The sequence below is a fragment of the Macaca fascicularis genome, chromosome 16 (assembly GCF_037993035.2).
Source record: "Macaca fascicularis isolate 582-1 chromosome 16, T2T-MFA8v1.1".
Lineage (NCBI taxonomy): Eukaryota > Metazoa > Chordata > Mammalia > Primates > Cercopithecidae > Macaca > Macaca fascicularis.
In genome coordinates, this window is record NC_088390.1 from 67,145,987 (window position 1) to 67,164,464 (window position 18,478).

Sequence of the window (18,478 nt, forward strand, 5' to 3'; positions counted from 1 at the left end):
ACCTTCCCTCAAGCTTACTCCACTTTACTCCCACCTGATTACTGGGTTTTACAATTTTGCTTATTAAGTCTGTTTGAGCCACTTCTTTAAAGATCTGACTTTACAATCAAGATAAGCATTTCTGTTAGCAGAAGAATGCTTTTACAACTTAAACCACAAAACACATTTCTCAACTCATCAAAATTTATAACCTTGAATTTCTGTATCTTGTCACAATAGGAAATATCTAGATTCAAAGTTTTAAGTACTCTTAGCCTCATATTTAGAAAATTTATGAAAATTAGAAACCTACGTTACATACTACCCCATTTTCTCATTAAATTTAACAAGTGTTCATACTTCCACAGAGAAAAAGCCAACTAAAAATAACTCCAATGTTAGCCGGGTGCAGTGGCTCATGCCTGTAATCCCAGCATTTCGGGAGGCTGAGGCAGGCGGATCCCAAGATCAAGAGATTGAGACCATCCTGGCCAACATGGTGAAACCCCATCTCTACTAAAAATACAAAAATTAGCCAGGTGTGGTGGCGCGTGCCTGTAGTCCCAGCTACTTGCAAGGCTGAGGCAGGAGAATTGCTGGAACCCTGCAGGCGGAGGTTGCAGTGAGCTGAGATTGCGCCACTGCACTCCAGCCTGGTAACAGAGCGAGTCTCCATCTCAAAAATAAAATAAAATAAAATAGCCCCAATGTTTAAATTCCATCTAACTTAGAAAAAATGATAAGTTGTCAGGTTCCTAAATAAGTAGGATAAAAGAAGTGTGTGTGTGTATGTATGTGTGTGTGTGTACAGAGAGAGACAGAGACCCAGAGAGGAAGACAGGGAGCCAGAAAGATAAAGAAAATATGACAACTGGTAAAGCTGGGTAAAGGTAGTATACAGAAATTCTTCGCATTATTTTTGCAACCTTTCTATAATTTTTTAAGTTTTAAAGACAAGCAGAAGAAAAGCTGGTTTAATTTACACTTGCGTTTTCTTTCCTTCCCCTACTGTATCCATGAAGTTGACATAAAATCATCTGACTAAAGACGACTCATACTCCATTTCTTAACTTTGCCACATTGCCTAAGACACAATGCCAGTTTTTGCTTATTAGCTCTTTGGCTTATTATCTATTAGCAGCTTAGTCTTTCCACCCCGCCACCCCCCAAACTGGAAGTCATAAATTGCTTTCCTTGCCTTGAACTATGATGACCTTATCACACACTTCATAAAAGATATAGGAAGAGAGGTACCATAACTATTTACTTCCATTCTCATACATCTAACCAGTATTCTGATACAATGAATGTTTAAGGTCTGATCACTAGTAATAAAAAATTGTACAGCTCTCAATATCTGTGAGAAAATAATATAAAAAATCTTTATCAGGTGGCTAAAAAATATACCTACCTTCTATTTCTTGCCCAATAGAAAGCCCAGCCCATTTTCTCTGTAAAGTAAAAGAGAAAAAAAAGATACTTAAAACCAAAGCAATCAAAAGTAGACAAGAAAAAAAGAGCAATTTTAATGAATTTTCAGAACACATTCAAAGATCAAAACATGGTATGCTATTATGGTTGAACTGTGCTCTCCCCCTCCAAAGTATGTTGAAGTCTTAGCCCCTAACACCTGTGGATGTGACTTTATTTAAAAATACGATCTCTGCAAATGTAATCAAGTTAACATGAGGCCATAATGAATTAGGGTGAACCCTAAGCCAATATGACTGGTGTCCTTCTAAGAAGAAAGAGACAAAGACACATAGACAGAACACCATCATGTGATAGCAGAGGCAGAAACTGAAATGATGCAGCTACAGGCCAAGGAATACCAAAGGATTGCCGGCAACACCAGAAGCTAAGTACAGAACAGATTCTTCCCTAGAGCCTTCAGAGAGGGAATAGCTCTACTGACAGCTTGATTTCAGACTTCCAGCCTCCAGAATGGTGAGAATAAATCTCTGTTGTTTTAAGCCACCAGCAATGGTTCTCTGTTACTTACCCCAGGAAAGTAATGCATGTGCTATAGTTTATATCTGAACATCTGTTCCAAAACATGCAAAGCTTGCCTTTTGCAGTAAAGCTGGCACCACTGAGAAGGATGCTCCTTTGCACAATATGATGCTACAGAAGGTCTTCACTGTATCAGATCACACTTCAGTGTTTTAAATGTACTGCTGCAGTTAGTTTTACTGTTTGTTACAGTATCTCAAAAAGGAAGACATTTGATTCATGAAGACTCAATTAAAACTGGTCAGAAAATCTATTTTGAAACCCAATCAGGGACTGAAATCATTAGATAGTCATAGCTACTCTTTGTATACTAGCCAGAAGATTTTTAGACATTTACAGCTAGATTTTAGGCTTTCCCAAATCCCTACTGTTTATAATGGCAAGAAGTATGAAGGCAGGCCAGATTGTGTTTAGGCAGGAATTTGGGGCTTGCTTGGTATAGATTCAAAATTAGTAATTACTGATAACACTCCAAAGAACAATGAGAAAAACAATTTTTGGTTGAAAATCAACAGTTCGCCTGCTCATCCGAACACTGCAGACTCTGTAGTGGGTAATTTAGAAGATGCTGCACTGTGAATACGTGCAACAAGTGCTCTCCCTTGCAGCTTTCTTACCACATCCTGTTTCCCTCCTCTCTGCCCTTCACCTCCCCCAGAAGACCTCTTCTGTAAAACCCCACCCCACTTCCAGCCAACCTGAAATTTAGCACCATGCTCGTTAAGCTTAGACTTTAAGTCAAAAGGAAGCCACATTTAGGTTCTGTACTTCAATCCCAAAGACAGCTGATATGGTTTGGCTGTGTCCCCACCTAAATTTCATCTTTAGTTCCCATAATCCCCATGTGTCATGGGAGAGACCCAGTGGGAGGTAACTGAATCATGGGCGTGGGTTTTCCCATGCTGTCTGCATGACAGTGAATAACTCTCACGAGATCTGACGGTTTTATAAAGGGCAGTTCCCCTGCACACGCTCTCTTGTCTGCCACCATGTAAGACATGACTTTGCTCCTCCTTCGCCTTCCACCATGATTGTGAGGCCTCCACAGCCATGTGGAACAATGAGTCCATGAAATCTTGTTTATCTTTATAAATTACCCAGTCTCCGGTATTTCTTCATAGCAGTATGAAAATGGACTGATACAGCAGTCCTTAGGGATAACAACAGTAGCTATTTTATAAGGTTGTTTGGAGAATTAAAAAAGCTAACACATGCCAAAGTACTGAGAATAGAACCTGGCCTATAGTAAATGTTGGGGGAAATTTTTTTTTTTTATTTAAATAAAACAGAGACAAGGAGAAATGGCCACGTCTCAAGCTATTTCTAACAATCAGAATCCCAAATGGAACACTGTAAAAGCTGACGAACCCTGGAATATCCCAAATTTTTAATCTTTAGAAATAAATGTGAAAGTGGTCTGGATAATGAAGAGGTATCAGACAGACAGGTGGAATAGTAAGTGAAAATTTCCTGTAATTTTTGAGGGCTTCAAGAGATCTTCAATAGTTCCTTTTTTTCCTCTTTTTAAAGAGACAGAATCTCACTCTGTAGCCCAGGCTGGGGCATGGTGGCACAATCATAGCTCACTACAGCCTCGACTTCCTGGGCTCAAGTGATCCTCCTAACCTCAGCTTCCCAAGTAGCCTGGACTACAGGCATGTGACACCATGCCCAGCTAATTAAAATATTTTTTTTTGTAGAGACAGTGTGGGGGACAAGGGTCTCGCTATACTGGTCTGGAATTCTTGGTCTCAAGCGATCCTCCTCCACCTCCCAAAGCACTAGGATTATAAGTGTGAGGCACCTGGCCCATCTAATAATTATTTTGTTTGTTTGTTTGTTTGTTTTCTTTTTTAAACAGGGTCTCACTTTGTCACCTAGGCTAGAGTGCAGTGGCAGTATCTCACCTCACTGCAGCCTCGATTTCCCAGGCTCAAGTGATCCTCCTGCCTCAGCCCCACAAGAAATTAGGACTACAGGCAGGCACCACCACGCCCAGATAATTTTTGTACTTTTAGTAGAGACGGGGTTTCGCCATGTTGCCCACATGGTCTTGAACTGCTGGACTCAAGTGATCCACCAGCTTTGGCCTCCCAAAGTGCTGGGATTACCAGCATGAGTCATTGCAACCAGCCTAATAGTTCTTAAATGAGTGTTTGATCTCTTTCTCTAAACCTTCAGGGAAGTCTACCAATGCTCATTAGCATACTAGGAGGAGGTAGGGATTGCATTTACATTACTTAGGACTGGGGTCAGTCAGCAGCCTGAGTAAAATGATAAGGGAGAAGAAGATACAGACTAGTATTTGTGGTGCTTTATATTCTGTATGATGTGCCTGGGGCAGCGCTAAGCAATCTAATTCTCTGGATTCCAGAGAATCCACCAACAGTTGTAACTGTAATCACAACCCATCCAGTTGTTATGGGAGCCTAGCAACTTATGTTGTAATTTGAGACTCTTTTCAAATTCTTTAGTATAACGCCATCACATTATAAAATCACTATTCTTAGATGTCAATTTTACAAATAAAATGTTTTTTATCTTTTATGTTACCCTGGGGGTTAACATTAAAATAACTTGACCCTTTATGTGATAGCTGACTGATTCTACTGCAAAATCTTTAAAAATTAGGGAAAAAAATCAAGGCAAAAGAACGCAGCCACAGCAAAAATTGGCAGTTAAGAATCTGTCTTTAGGTTGGGCATGATGATTCACACCCTATAATCCCAGCACAAGGTGGGAGGATAACTTGAGCCTAAGAGTTAAAGACTAGCTTGGGGAACACAGTTAAGACCCATCTCTACAAACAATTTTAAAATTAGTCAGGCACAGTGGTACAAGCCTGTAGTCTCAGCTACTTGGGAGACTGAGGTATGAGAATTGCTTGAGATGAGGAGCAGTGATCATGCCACTCCAGCCTGGGTGACAGAACGAGACCCTGTCTTAAAAAAAAAGAAAAGACTGTATCTTTAAATTCCTTATATAATACTTAGATGTTTTTCTTCAGTATGAATCAATACAGTAATAGGATGATGCTTGCTTAAAATGAACGGACTATTTATATTCTATAACTTTCAAAAACAGAAGAGAATAAATTAACATCTGAATTACCTGAGGTAAACTAAATGCAATGCTCCCTGGAACCACTGATGGATGTGTCTTCAGTGTAAATGTGTACCTGTGATTGGGAGAGGTCCTCACAATCACATGCCTAAAGGACAGGACAGAAACGTTGTTAGTACTCCACTTTGAAGGAAATGAAGAACATAATTTCAAAATGTATTTCTTTTCAAACTGATATTTAATGAGTATCAGGTGGAAACTACATTATCTGTGTCTTGAAGAAACAGAACCACAAATTTAGTTTCCAAAACTATCAGCAATCCCAAATGTGTTCCAGATATAAGGAGCACCTTGGGTCAAACACTCATCAAGTAGAATCCAGCCAAAATACCATCCAAAATACCAACTTCATTACATTTCCAGTTTACATAAAACTGAAGCCAGTGATTTAGAGTCCTTGATATCAAGTAAAAACTAGATGAATTTCCTCTCCTGAGAATTACTTCACATCCTAATAAAATAAGGAGAGCCAAAGATAAAAGAGCTAGGATATAGCAATCAAAAAAGGTTAGTTTTTAGACTACTTATTAAATTTATTTGCAGACTCTGTCAACAGGCTAAAACAACCTACAAAATAAAAAAAAAGATTTAAAAAATTCCCAAATACATCAGCTTTCATGTAGACATCAATATTTACTGTTTTAAAAAATTTTGTGCTAATTCCCTGTTCAGAAATTACCTGTTTAAAAAAAAAAAAATAGTCCTCTCATGATAATCTCCTATACCAGGTAACTAGAAAGTACTATGTGTAAGACAGAAGCTTCAAATCCTGTTATACACCAGCAGTATCTTTTTTTTTTTTTTTTAATAGATGCGGTCTTGCTATGTTGCCCAGGCGGGCCTCAAACTCCTGGGCTCAAGGGATTCTCCTGCCTCAGTCTCTAAAGTAGTTGGGACTACAGGCATGCCCCAACATGCCTAGCTCACTATCTTTTTAAAAATTATCTTCTTAGAATGCTGTAATTTTTCACATCAATGGCTAATGTTTCTATACATATTTTCTTGCCACTAGAACACACGTTCCTTGTATCAACTACATTTTGAGTAACCCCACCATGAGCACAGTGAACATTTAACATATGTAAAAGAATTCTACAAATTCTCACACTGATTATCTACACTTCAGTTTATCTGTTGAAAGTCCTGTGCTCAATTTAGCATCACAGAATGTTTAGCACTGGTAACAATGTTAATATCACCATATAGTACAGCCTCTTACTCTGAAGCTGGAAACCAAAGATGATTAGCATTTCTAACTCTGTGAAACTCATGTATTTCACAGACAACATTTTAAGAAAAATGCTCAGTTAAAACCCTACCACCTTGCCTCTTATTTCCCTACAGCCCCTTCATCTTCTTATGTATACCAATCTCAGAAGCATATGGATGGCACTGAACTTGCAGCAGGGTCTTTAGAAGTCCTGGCAGTGGGGTGATATAAATCAGTTAAAATAAATTACAATGCAAAATGCCTTTAAGGATTCTACATTTGCTTTGCATCTTCCAATTTTGTCTTTCCTTTTTTTTTGATACAGAGTTTCACTGTGTCACCCAGGCTGGAGTGCAGTGGTGCCATCTCAGCTCACTACAGTCTCTGCCTCCTGGGTTCAAGTGATTCTCATGCCTCAGCCTGCTAAGAAACTGGGACTACAGGCGCACACCACCATGCCTGGCTAATTTTTATTTTTAGTAGACATGGGGTTTCACCATGTTGGCCAGGTTGGTCCCAAATTCCTGAGCTTAGGCAATCAGCCCACCTTGGCCTCCCAAAGTACTAGGATTACAGGCATGAGCCACCACACCCAGCCCATCTTCCAATGTTCATGTCTCTTGGATTACCATGGTAATAATAACCATAACAGCTAATATTTACTAAGGGCTTGTTAACATGTTGGGCACTGTCCTAAGCGCTTTATTTATGTAACTTACTCTTCATAGCTACCTTGAAGAAGAGATCATCTCCATTATACAGATCAGGACATAGAGGTACAGAAATGGTCACCCAGTTTGTAATTGGTAGAGCAAGGAAAACTCAAACAATCTGAGTTGGCCAAAATCAAACATCTAACAACTCTGCTATATATGATTCATACAACCAGTATGTTTAGCTCTCCTAAGACAACCGATGAAAACTAAAGTTTTATACATAAAAAACTGTATGTGATTTTAAAAACATTATACAGTATTTATCAAAGTTTGACACAGTAATGATTCAAATACACAATTTTTCATCACCTTCTCCATTTTCCAACTCAGCAAGAAAAATTAAAAAAAAATATTTTCCAACGTTTCCTAAAAATGACTCTCTGGAAGTTTCCGAAATGCCACTTAGCAGGTTAAAAGAAAACAAAGTCAGATACTCACTGGCCAGACTGGAAATCCTTTTCATTCACAACTGCACAATTGGTTAAAGATAATTCATCTGTAGGACATCTTGCTGCTTGCATGCTCTGTAAGAATCAATGATTAGGAAAATCAAATTAAGTCATGTTCTATTCCCTTAAAGAATACTTTATGCCTTTCTGTCCTCTCTTCTTTATCACTCTCATTGCTATAACAAACATCTATCGTTTTTGACTCCCAGCATCCCTTCCTCTGAAGTAAGAGCAAACCCTTCCTTTGGGAAACTGTTCCTTCCCCATTCCATGTGGTTTTGTGAGACTGCCAGTCAGCACACATGCAACTACGTCTACTCTATCCCACCCACAGGATTTTATATATGCTGGCACTAGACCAAAGGCATTCTTCTGCAAGTCAGAGCACCCCACGGAGAAAGACTTTCCACTGTAAAACGGTAAAACTATCACAGAGACACAGACAAGCTAACAGACAACCTGGAAACACAGACCTGGCAACCAAGTTCTGGAGACCAGTCCTGAATATTAGTTACGAGCCAACACACTTTTTTTTGCTCAAGCTTTTTTGAATTAGTTTTCCATGTCTTCCAAAGAATCTTGACTAATAAAAATGCACTAAAGTAAATTCAATAAATTTGATAAACTTATGTATCAAATTTTATATATATTATCAAAAGTATATTATGAAATTTTATGTATATTATAAAAAGTATACTATGAAAAAGTATCTTTTTATAAGAGATCCCAGGTGGCTACAAACTGTATCTCCTATAGATTGAGAAAAACCATCTTCCAAATATCTTTCAACAAAAATAATTACAGACTATATATTTTTTTAAAAACAGCCTTTTTGGTCAACAGCAACTAGCAAAATGTTCCTTTATACAATATATTTAACCAATAACCCTTCCATGGTTCACTAGGGTTTCCTAGTGAGCTATGACAGGTAGTCATAGAAGTGTTCATTCTCCAAACCTCAAGCCAAAGCTGATTTTTTTTTTTTTTTTTTTTTTTTTTTTTTTTTTGAGATGGAGTCTTGCTCTGTCACCCAGGCTGGAGTGCAGTGGCACAATCTCGGCTCACTGCAAGTTCCACCTCCCGGGTTCACGCCATTCTCCTGCCTCAGCCTCCTGAGTAGCTGGGACTACAGGTGCCTGCCACCATGCCTGGCTAATTTTTTGTATTTTCAGTAGAGTCAGGGTGGTCTTGATCTCCTGACCTCACGATCCACCCACCTTGGATTCCCAAAGTGCTGGGATCACAGGCGTAAGCCACCGTGCCCGGCCAAGCTGATTATTCTTAAATTTGTCTCCCAGATATAAGTTTATAGAGGAAAGTGAATTATTTTTGGCTTTGTTTTATTTTAACTAAAAGGCCAGTTTCAATATCATTATCCCTGTTGTTTAGGGCAGTAGTCTCTAAAGTGGGATATGTGTGCTTGAAGGGTGTTTGTATTATACAATAATCCTTTGGGGTGTAAAAATAAAATATTAGCACTTGTATTTATATTGACTTTATACCATTTCTTATTTATTTTTGTTTTGTTTTGTTTTTTGACACAGTCTCTCTCTGCTGCCCAGACTGGAGTGCAGTGGCGGATCTCAGCTCACCACAACCTCTGCCTCCCAGGTTCCAGTGATTCTCGTGCCTCAGCATCCCAAGTAGCTGGGTTACAGGCGTGCTCTACCACGCCCAAGTAATTTTTGTATTTTCAGTAGAGATGGGGGTTTCATCGCGTTGCCCAGGCTGGTCTCAAACTCCAGAGCTCAGGCAATCCGCCAGCCTCAGCCTCCCAAAGTGCTAGGATTACAGGCGTGAGCCACCGCATCCAGCCATACCATGTATGTATGTATGTATGTATGTATGTATGTATGTATGTATGTATTTTAATTTTTTTGAGATGGAATCTCACTCGGTCACCCAGGCTGGAGTGCAGTGGTGCGATCTCGGCTCACTGCAAGCTCCGCCTTCTGGGTTCACGCCATTCTCCTGCCTCAGCCGCCAGAGTAGGTGGGACTACAGGCGCCCGCCACCACACCCGGCTAATTTTTTTGTATTTTTAGTAGAGATGGGGTTTCACCATGTTAGCCAGGATGGTCTCAATCTCCTGACCTGGTTAACCACCTGCCTCGGTCTCCCAAAAGTGCTGAGATGATAGGCATGAGCCACCGCGCCCAGCCCATTTTTATTAAAGATGAACCTCACTCTACGTGTCCACTCTACCTTAAGATATAATCTGACGGCACGAACAAAGTCCTCGTAATCCACCAGGCTTTTAAGTGTTCACAGCAAGAGTTAAACGTCTATAATTTTTCCACCTATGTCTAAAATCACAGGCTATTTAATGTGACACTTCACAAAACTGTATGAAAGTTAGTGTCGAAACTGCTGTTTCCCTAAGAAAAGCCATGGACCATAGATGAAATTATACACAGAAATAAAAATGGTGACAAACTAAATGTATTCTTTTATTGGTAAGTATAGTCAAAAGCTCTTAGAAAACCCTAAAGACTTGAAGATATCAGGACAAAATACAGTGTGTGGGGTTTGCTATACAATTGGATAAAAATATAGATGATTCTTTCATCTTGTATTTGTTGGGTAATTATGAAATATACAAGAAATACAATTTTGTAAGATACCAAGGAACAATGTATTAAAAGGGAGGTATTCTTAACTGTAAATGAAACAAGGTATTTTACAGGAAAACTGTAACCACTGATGAAATGACTGCTTTGACTGGAATTTTAAAAAAGAATTCTGGCCGGGCGGGGTGGCTCACGCCTGTAATCCCAGCACTTTGGGAGGCTGAGGCGGGTGGATCACGAGGTCAGGAGATTGAGACCATCCTGGCTAACACGGTGAAACCTAGTCTCCACTAAAAATACAAAAAAATTAGCCAGGTGTGGTGGCGGGCGCCTGCAGTCCCAGCTACTCGGGAAGCTGAAGCAGGAGAATGGTGTGAACCCAGGAGGCGGAGCTTGCAGTGAGCCGAGATCGTGCCACTGCACTCCAGCCTGGGCGACAGAGTGAGACTCCATTTCAAAAAATAGTAATAATTATTATTATTATTCTCAGAATAAAGTTACAGTGATAGCATCTGATACAAAAGCCTTTAACGGCTTCATTCACAGGTAAACTATTGCTGTAATTAAGTTAAAACAAGGTACCTCAGATGTCACTGAGGTTAATTGTATCAATATAGAAATCTTCCTCTACTCTACTCTGGGAGATAGGAAGTAGACACCGATTTTTTTTTTTTTTGAGACAGAGTCTTGCTCTATCACCCAGAATGGAGTGCAGTGGCGCAATCTCAGCTCAGAGTAGCTGGGACTACAGTTGTACACCACCACGTCTAATTTTTGTATTTTTAGTAGAGATGGGGTTTCACCATGTTGGCCAGGTTGGTCTCAAACTCCTGGCCTCAAGTGATCCACCTGCCTTGGCCTCATAATCTTTTTTTTGTTTTTAAATCCATACAGATTCACTAGTCACCACAAGAAACGTACTTAAAAGATTTGTTAAATGTAGATGAGTTACACAATTTTTTAAAAATAAAAAGATTAGAGTTCCAAACTTGCTAAATATTTCTGAAGAGGTTATAAGTAGTATGCTACCAAGAAGATATTAAAAAACAAAAAAACTCATTCTGCCCCTACAAAATAAAAATATTTAGCAACATGTCAAAATTCTTTTCAGCTTTTCCAGAAAAAAGAAAAAGAGAAAAAAATCGGCTGGGCGCAGTGGCTCACACCTGTAATCCCAGCACTTTGGGAGGCTGAGGCGGGCAGATCACCTAAGGTCAGGAGTTCGAGACCAGCCTGGCCAACATGGTGAAACCCCGTCTGTACTTTAAATACAAAAATTAGCCAGGCATGGTGATGCACACCTGTAATCCCAGCTACTCAGGAGGCTGAGGCAGGAGAATTGCTTGAACCCAGGAGGCAGAGGTTGCAGTGAGCCCAGATGGCGTCATTGCACTCCAGCCTGGGGGATAAGAGCTGGACTTCGTCTCTAAAAAAAAAAAAAGAGAGAGAGAGAGAGAAAAATTCTTTCCTAATAGAGCATTTCAAAATTGGATATTTGGAAACATTTCCATTGCTAAGTGATTCTGCAGTTGAAACAATATATATAATCTAAAAATTAAAGATACCAAAATCTCATATCTTCATGCTTTATAAAGTCAGAAACAGAATATTCTACAACTTTTTAAAATATCTTCCAAATGAAGACTTACAGTGACTTTTGGAACCCATTTATTAGCACAATAAAAGTATAATATATTTTTATTAATCTGCAAGAAAAACTAATAGATGGAAATTTACCAGCCACATTTCAATAAAGCACTTCTATAAATGGTGAAAAAGTCTGGAGAAAAAAGAATATGATTTAGAAAGTACAGCCAAATTCCTCCGTTTTGTTCCAGGCTTTGACTGCCATTAAAGTATCAAAATAAACTGATTTTAGAAACAGCCCTCTGAGCAGCTGTATCACATAATATTAAACAAAGATTTTAAAGAATAATGATGTACCACTTTACTTTCTGGGTTTCTTTGTTTTTTGTTTTTTTTTAGATGGAGTCTTGCTGTGTCACCCAGGCTGGAGTGCAGTGGCATGATCTTGGCTCACTGTAACCTCTGCCTCACGGGTTCAAGCAATTCTCCTGCCTCACCCTCCCAAGTAGCTGGGACTACCGGCACGTGCCACCACATCCAGGCTAATTTTTTGTATTTTTTTAGTAGAGACAGGGTTTCGCTATATTGGTCAGGCTTGTCTCAAACTCCTGAACTCAAGTGATCTGCCTGCCTCAGCCTCCCAAAGTGCTGGGATTACAGGCGTGAGCCACTACACCTGGCCTACTTTCTGTATTTTTAGTAAAATTAATACTATGAGAATATTGTACCTGTCATCTTTAGCTCATCCTTTTTTTTATACATGTTCTACTATGTACATAACTTTGAGTACTACGTATCATCTATAAATAAATATTGTCATATAATCAATACATGAGGGTACATAATCAAAACATTTTTTAGTTATGAAATTCATGATAAATGTTTGGAAATCACTAATTGAGCACGAGATGAATAAAGTCTAGGTCACAAGTCTGCTTTGTGAAAGAGACAGCATTTCTGTGTTCAACAAATGTTGATAGCATTTTGCCCAAAGTCACAGCTTGATCAGCCACCTGACAGAAATGTACTGAACTTTTTCAGTTTCCACTTTCCCAGGGTCGTTTTCACCTGCAAGCTTCTTTCTTTTATATAATCTTCCCCTGCTAACCCCTGCTCCATCCCTGGACAACTCCCACTCACTCTACAATTCTCCACTTAGACATTACTTTTTCTGGAAGGCATTCCTAGACACCTGCCCCTCCCCATTAAACTGATGAAATAAACTTCAAATGGAAGCACTCAACTATATTTTTATCATCTGTCTACATGTTTGCATTGCATATAAGACACTAAACTTCTCAAAGACTGAGACTATATCTTGCTCACATCTGTAGTTCCCAGTGTTAGTACAGGGCCTAGTACACAGTGAGTACTTATTAAACGTTTGTTGAACACAAAAATTTATAGATCAATACAAACCTGTCTCAACTGCAGAATAAACAATTAACAAAGGACTGATCGTCTCAAGGTTATTTAGGAAGTGAGAAAATTGAGCTAAAATGACCTAATAGTTCAAAATATTTCACAGAACTATATAGCTAAAGTAATAAAATAAATTTATAAAATGCTAACTCATTTATAAACTTGTTTATTTGTCAAGTGTCCTTCAAAAGGAGTGAAAAAATCCACAGAAGTCATCTGGCTGGCCAACCAAAACAGATGCTGTGAACAAAAGGCCTCCCTACTGGAATCCAGAAGCATCTGTGTTTTTATGGTAAGCCAAGCAGGGCATCTCATTTTTTCAACAAAGTATAAGTCTCTATAAATAGTAGCTGTGTACTCCACCACAGCAATGTCAACGGAAATTTCCACAATTTTTCTAACACTGACCTTGCCCCTAGGAAACAATAATGAAAGCCAACCACTATAGTCATGCAGCTGTGAAGAAATGAAAGTAAAGGCCAGGCATGGTGGCTCACGCCTATAATCTAAGCACTTTGGGAGGCCAAGGTGGGAGGACTGTCTGAGCTCAGGAGTTCAAGACCAGCATGGGTAACACAGTGAAACCCCATGTCTACTAAAATACAAAAAATTAGCCGGGCATGGCAGTGTGTGCCTGTAGTCCCAGCTATTCGGGAGGCTAAGGCAGGAGAACTGCTTGAATCCAGGAGGCGGAGGTTGCAGTGAGCTGAGATTGTGCCACTGCACTCCAGCCTGGGTGACAGAGCGAGACTGTTCAAAAAAAAAAAAAAAAGAAATGAAAATATAAAACTGATAGGCATTTTATATGTTGAGTTATTAGAACATTTAGCCGTCTGAAGGGTATAGAAATGTCTTCATTATAACAACTTAAAATGTCAAAACTTATAAACTCATTGCTACTATAAAGAATGAAAATTTCAACAAACCTTTAATGGAAACTTTAGTGAGGTAATTACATCATTACTTACTTGAAAGCCTTTCATGTGCAGAAAGATTATTCGCTTATCTTCATCAAAGAAACTGGGGGGATTTAATCAGGGCTCTTCTGGACAACACTGCACAGTTTTGGAATTTAAATCACACACTTTCGTCCAAAGGTCCACTTAAAAAACTGGATTAAAGTAGGCTTTACTCTTTACCAAATAATTTAATAGGGCAAAATAAACAGAAAGAAAAATAAAGAGTGTGGCATCTGAACAAAAGAGCTTCCTCTACCTGAACTGTCACCCTTATGAATCCACTGGTTCTTCCTCTGTGGTGCTCTAGGCTTTGGTTTCACTTCTGTCACAGGAAAGGGAAGGACTGAAAACACAAACCTGCCCCAGGGCCAGCTCAGCTAACATGTCTCACTCAACTATTTCTTGTTAGAGGATCTTTCCTGAAAAATAACATTTCAGAACTACACTGTTCAGCAAAGAAATCACTACACATATTTCACTATTAAAATTAATTTAGTTAAATTCAATTCTTCAGTTGCACTAGCCCTACGTTTCAAGAGCCACACGCGGCTAGATCGCTGCAGAAAGTTTCATCGGATAGTACTGGCCTAGAACAGCGCAAGGAAGGCCATCAGTACTAATCTTCAGGCCTCTGGAATCCCTCTGTGCTACATATTCCTATAACAATAACTTCTCTTAAAATTCTGAAGTCATGTGGGACTAGAAGTGATGGGGTAGAAATAAGTTAAACTTACATGTCCTATAGTTATCTCTTGAAGAGCCTTTAGGGATATCCTTGATATTCTCTATCTCAAACTAATAACTGTTCACGTAGATGAACCTCCTGCCTGGCATCCCTTAGAACTTTAGAATTCCTTTACAAGTTTCTAATGAAAAGAAAAACAATTCCCATTTGGGTCTTTTGGGGGGAAAAGCATGCAAAGAAAAATATAAAAGGCTGACAACATTCAATACTGGCAAAGATGCAACACAGTTTCTACAAAGTTAATGTGACCCAACAAGTGCACCCCTAGGTTTTTAGTTGAAAGAAATGAAAATACATCCACACAAAGACACGCACACAAATGTTCACAACAGCTGTACTCATAATAGCCTAAAAATGGAAACAACACAAATGTCTACCAAAAGATGAATGAAGAAATTATAGGAGAGCCATACAATTGAATACTACTCAGAAATTCAAAAGAAACTAGTCCAGGTGCAGTGGCTCATGCCTGTAATCCCAACACTTTGGGAGGCCAAGGCAGGGGCATCGCTTGAGTCCAGGAGTTCCAGACCAGCCTGGGCAACATGGTGAGACCCTGTCTCTACAAAAGGTATACAAATTAGCCGGGCATGGTGGCACATGCCGGTAGTCCCAACTACTTGGGAGGCTGAAGTGCGAGGATTGCTTGAGCCCAGGAGTATGAGGTTGCAGTGAGCTATGATCACACCACAGCACCCCAGCCTGGGCAACAAAGCAGGACCCTGTCTCTACAAAAAAATAAAAACTAAACTTAAAAAGACACACACTAAACTGTTAACAGTGGTTACCACCAAGGAGAAAGACAAGAAGATGTGAAGGAAACACCTTCACTCTTCACAATTCTGAACTGCTGGAACTGTTTTTACAATAAATAAAGTTTGTCTCACAAAAATCATTTCAAATATAGAAAACTTTTATGTATAATTTGTTCCCTACAGCATTATTTTAACAGTGATGAATTAGGAGCAACCTAAAGGTCCTGTTTCAAAGTAATGGTTCTGTAAACTACAACATACCTGCACTTGATTATATATATCATATGAGGATCAAAATTCTCGTAACACACTGACGTAGGGTTCATATCACAGAATTGTATATAGAAATTTTACTTCACAGTTTTTTTTGGTGTATGTGTGTGAGGCAAGGTCTGGCTCTATCACCCAGGCTGGAGTGCAGGGGCGCCATCTCAGCTCACTGCAACCATTGCTTCCCTTGCTCAAGCCATCTTCCCACCTCAGTCTCCAGAGTAGCTGAGACTACAGGCAAGCGCCACCACGCCAGGCTAATTTTTGTAATTTTTGTAGAGATGGGGTTTCATCAGGTTAGCCAGGCTGGTTCCGAACTCCTGACCTCATGTGATCCGCCTGCTTCAGCCTCCGAAAGTGCTGAGACTACAAGTGTTAGCCACCATGCTCAGCCTACAGCATCATTTTTTTTTAAAGTATAGCAAACCAACTAAATGGAAACACACCAAAACGTGAAAAACAACTGACTGTAAAATGAAACTATGGGTGATTTCCAGCTTTCCACACTGATTTTAAATCTCGTATGTGAAGTTTTCAGGTATATCTGCTTCTATTTCTAGGTTGGTTGTTTTACTTCATTAACTATCTGATTTCTGTACTAGTACTACATTGTTTTAATTACCATATATGGCATATTTTGATGTCTAGTTTTGTCAGATTCGTATCAAAAAAGTAATATTCTTAACTTCACAGAAGCATCTCAGGACATGCATCTCAAATGTTTAAAGAGGCAGAAGGCTCCCTCCCCTGTCTTTTTCTTTGAGATGGAGTCTCACTCTGTCACCCACGCTGGAGTTAGTGCAGTGGCTCGATCTTGGCACACTGCAACCTCCACCTCCCAGGTTCAAACAATTCACCTGCCTCAGCCTCCAAAGTAGCTGGGATTACAGGCAACCGCCACCACACCCGGCTAATTTTTGTATTTTTTGTAGAGACAGGTTTCACCATGTTGGCCAGGCTGGTCTCGAATTCCTGACCTCAAGTGATCCGCCCACCTCAGCCTCCCAAAATGCTGGAATTACAGGCGTAAGCTACCACGCCCGGCTATCCCATCACTACCACCCTGCCCAATCTTTGCTCTCTTGAATCTTGGCACACTGCCAGTAAGCCTCTCACGGGTCACTAAAAAAGTAAAAATCCCATAATTCTATTTTAATTCTACTCTCTAATTCTTTTTTTTTTTTTTTTTTGAGACGGAGTCTCGCTGTGTCTCCCAGGCTGGAGTGCAGTGGCGTGATCTCGGCTCACTGCAAGCTCCGCCTCCCGGGTTCACGCCATTCTCCCGCCTCAGCCTCCCAAGTAGCTGAGACTACAGGCGCCAGCCACCACGCCCGGCTAGTTTTTTTTTTTTTTGTATTTTTAGTAGAGACAGGGTTTCACCATGTTAGCCAGGATAGTCTCGATCTCCTGACCTCGTGATCCACCCGCCTCGGCCTCCCAAAGTGCTGGGATTACAGGCTTGAGCCACCGCGCCCGGCCTCTCTAATTCTTTTAACTCACTTCAAACTAGCAACCTTTTCTTTCTTCTCTTTATTACCAAACCTTTCAAGTCTCCTTCCTTGCCTTCCATGTTCTCATCCTATGGCTATCTTCTTCAACCATTCTCTGAAATCCTTTCCAGCAGCCACTTTACTGTAATTGCTGTCTTCAAAATCACCAATGACTAAATGCCAAATACAGTGGTACCTCCTTCTCAGTATTCACTTTTTCATTTGTTTGTCTTGCTGTGTTCCTCTTCTGTTAATATCATCATTATCGTTTCAAGTCATTAAATTCAAGATTTCAGGGTCATTCTTCCCTTCACTGCCTATCCCCGGAATGCACACATAAACAACCAAGAGTCTACTCAGTCTACTGCACTCACTCGGATGTGCCTCCCTTCCAGTCTCACAACCATAACCTAGTTCAGCTATATCACCTCTCCTAAAAAACTGCAATGGTAATAACCGGTGTCCCTGGTTCTAACTTTTGTTCTCCTCCAACTCAGCCTTCCCTCTGCCAGCAGACATGACCTGAGACTAAAAATGTGATTCCTAAGTAATAAAGCCCAAACTCCTTAGTATGCTACTCCAGTCACCTATGCAAGATTCATCTTTATTTTTCTGCGTCCTCTACCTCAACACCCCACCCCAACCCCATGTACCTCACATTCCAAACTCCATTCCTTCACTCACACTATTCCTTTTGACTGAATTCCCTATTTCAAACCCCTTCCACCTGTGAAAATCTTTCCCACCTTGCAAAGCCAAGTTTATGAAACTCCCTGGTTCCTAGTAAGATTGAATATCTCCTTTGTGCTTTTTCAGCTGTCTTTGTACTACTTATTACAAGCTGCCTTACATTAGACTTATTTAAGTACCATGCCTTCCTCACAAGATTCTAAGCTCTGATTCTCCTGCACCACTCAGGGATTATACAATAAATGTTAATGGAGTTCTCACTGCCATTTTTCACACACACACACACACACACACACACACACACACATATATATATAATTTTTTTTAAAGACAGAGTCTCACTCTGTTGCCCAGGCTGGAGTGCAGTGGCGCGATCTTGGCTTACTGTAACCTCCGCCTCCCAGATTCAAGCAATTCTCCTGCATCAACCTCCCAAGTAGCTGAGACTACAGGCATGTGCCACCACGCCCTGGCTAATTTTTTGTATTTTTTAGTAGAGA

General features: G+C 39.9%; 1 protein-coding gene across 4 annotated transcripts in view; it reads right to left on the minus strand.

Moving 5' to 3' along the window:
- The window catches only part of NSF (N-ethylmaleimide sensitive factor, vesicle fusing ATPase), a 162,016-nt gene that overhangs the window by 124,719 nt on the left and 18,819 nt on the right, over positions 1 to 18,478 (minus strand). For 2 of the 4 annotated variants that reach the window (XM_005584555.3, XM_065531749.2), the window contains exons 2-4: positions 7,480 to 7,565; positions 5,104 to 5,203; positions 1,391 to 1,430 (exon numbers count right to left, since the gene is read on the minus strand). In XM_005584555.3, the coding sequence (XP_005584612.1) occupies positions 1,391 to 1,430; positions 5,104 to 5,203; positions 7,480 to 7,565 (226 nt within the window). The remainder of the gene's footprint in view (positions 1 to 1,390; positions 1,431 to 5,103; positions 5,204 to 7,479; positions 7,566 to 18,478) is intronic. The other 2 variants (XM_074019987.1, XM_065531750.2) reach the window with 1 other exon arrangement.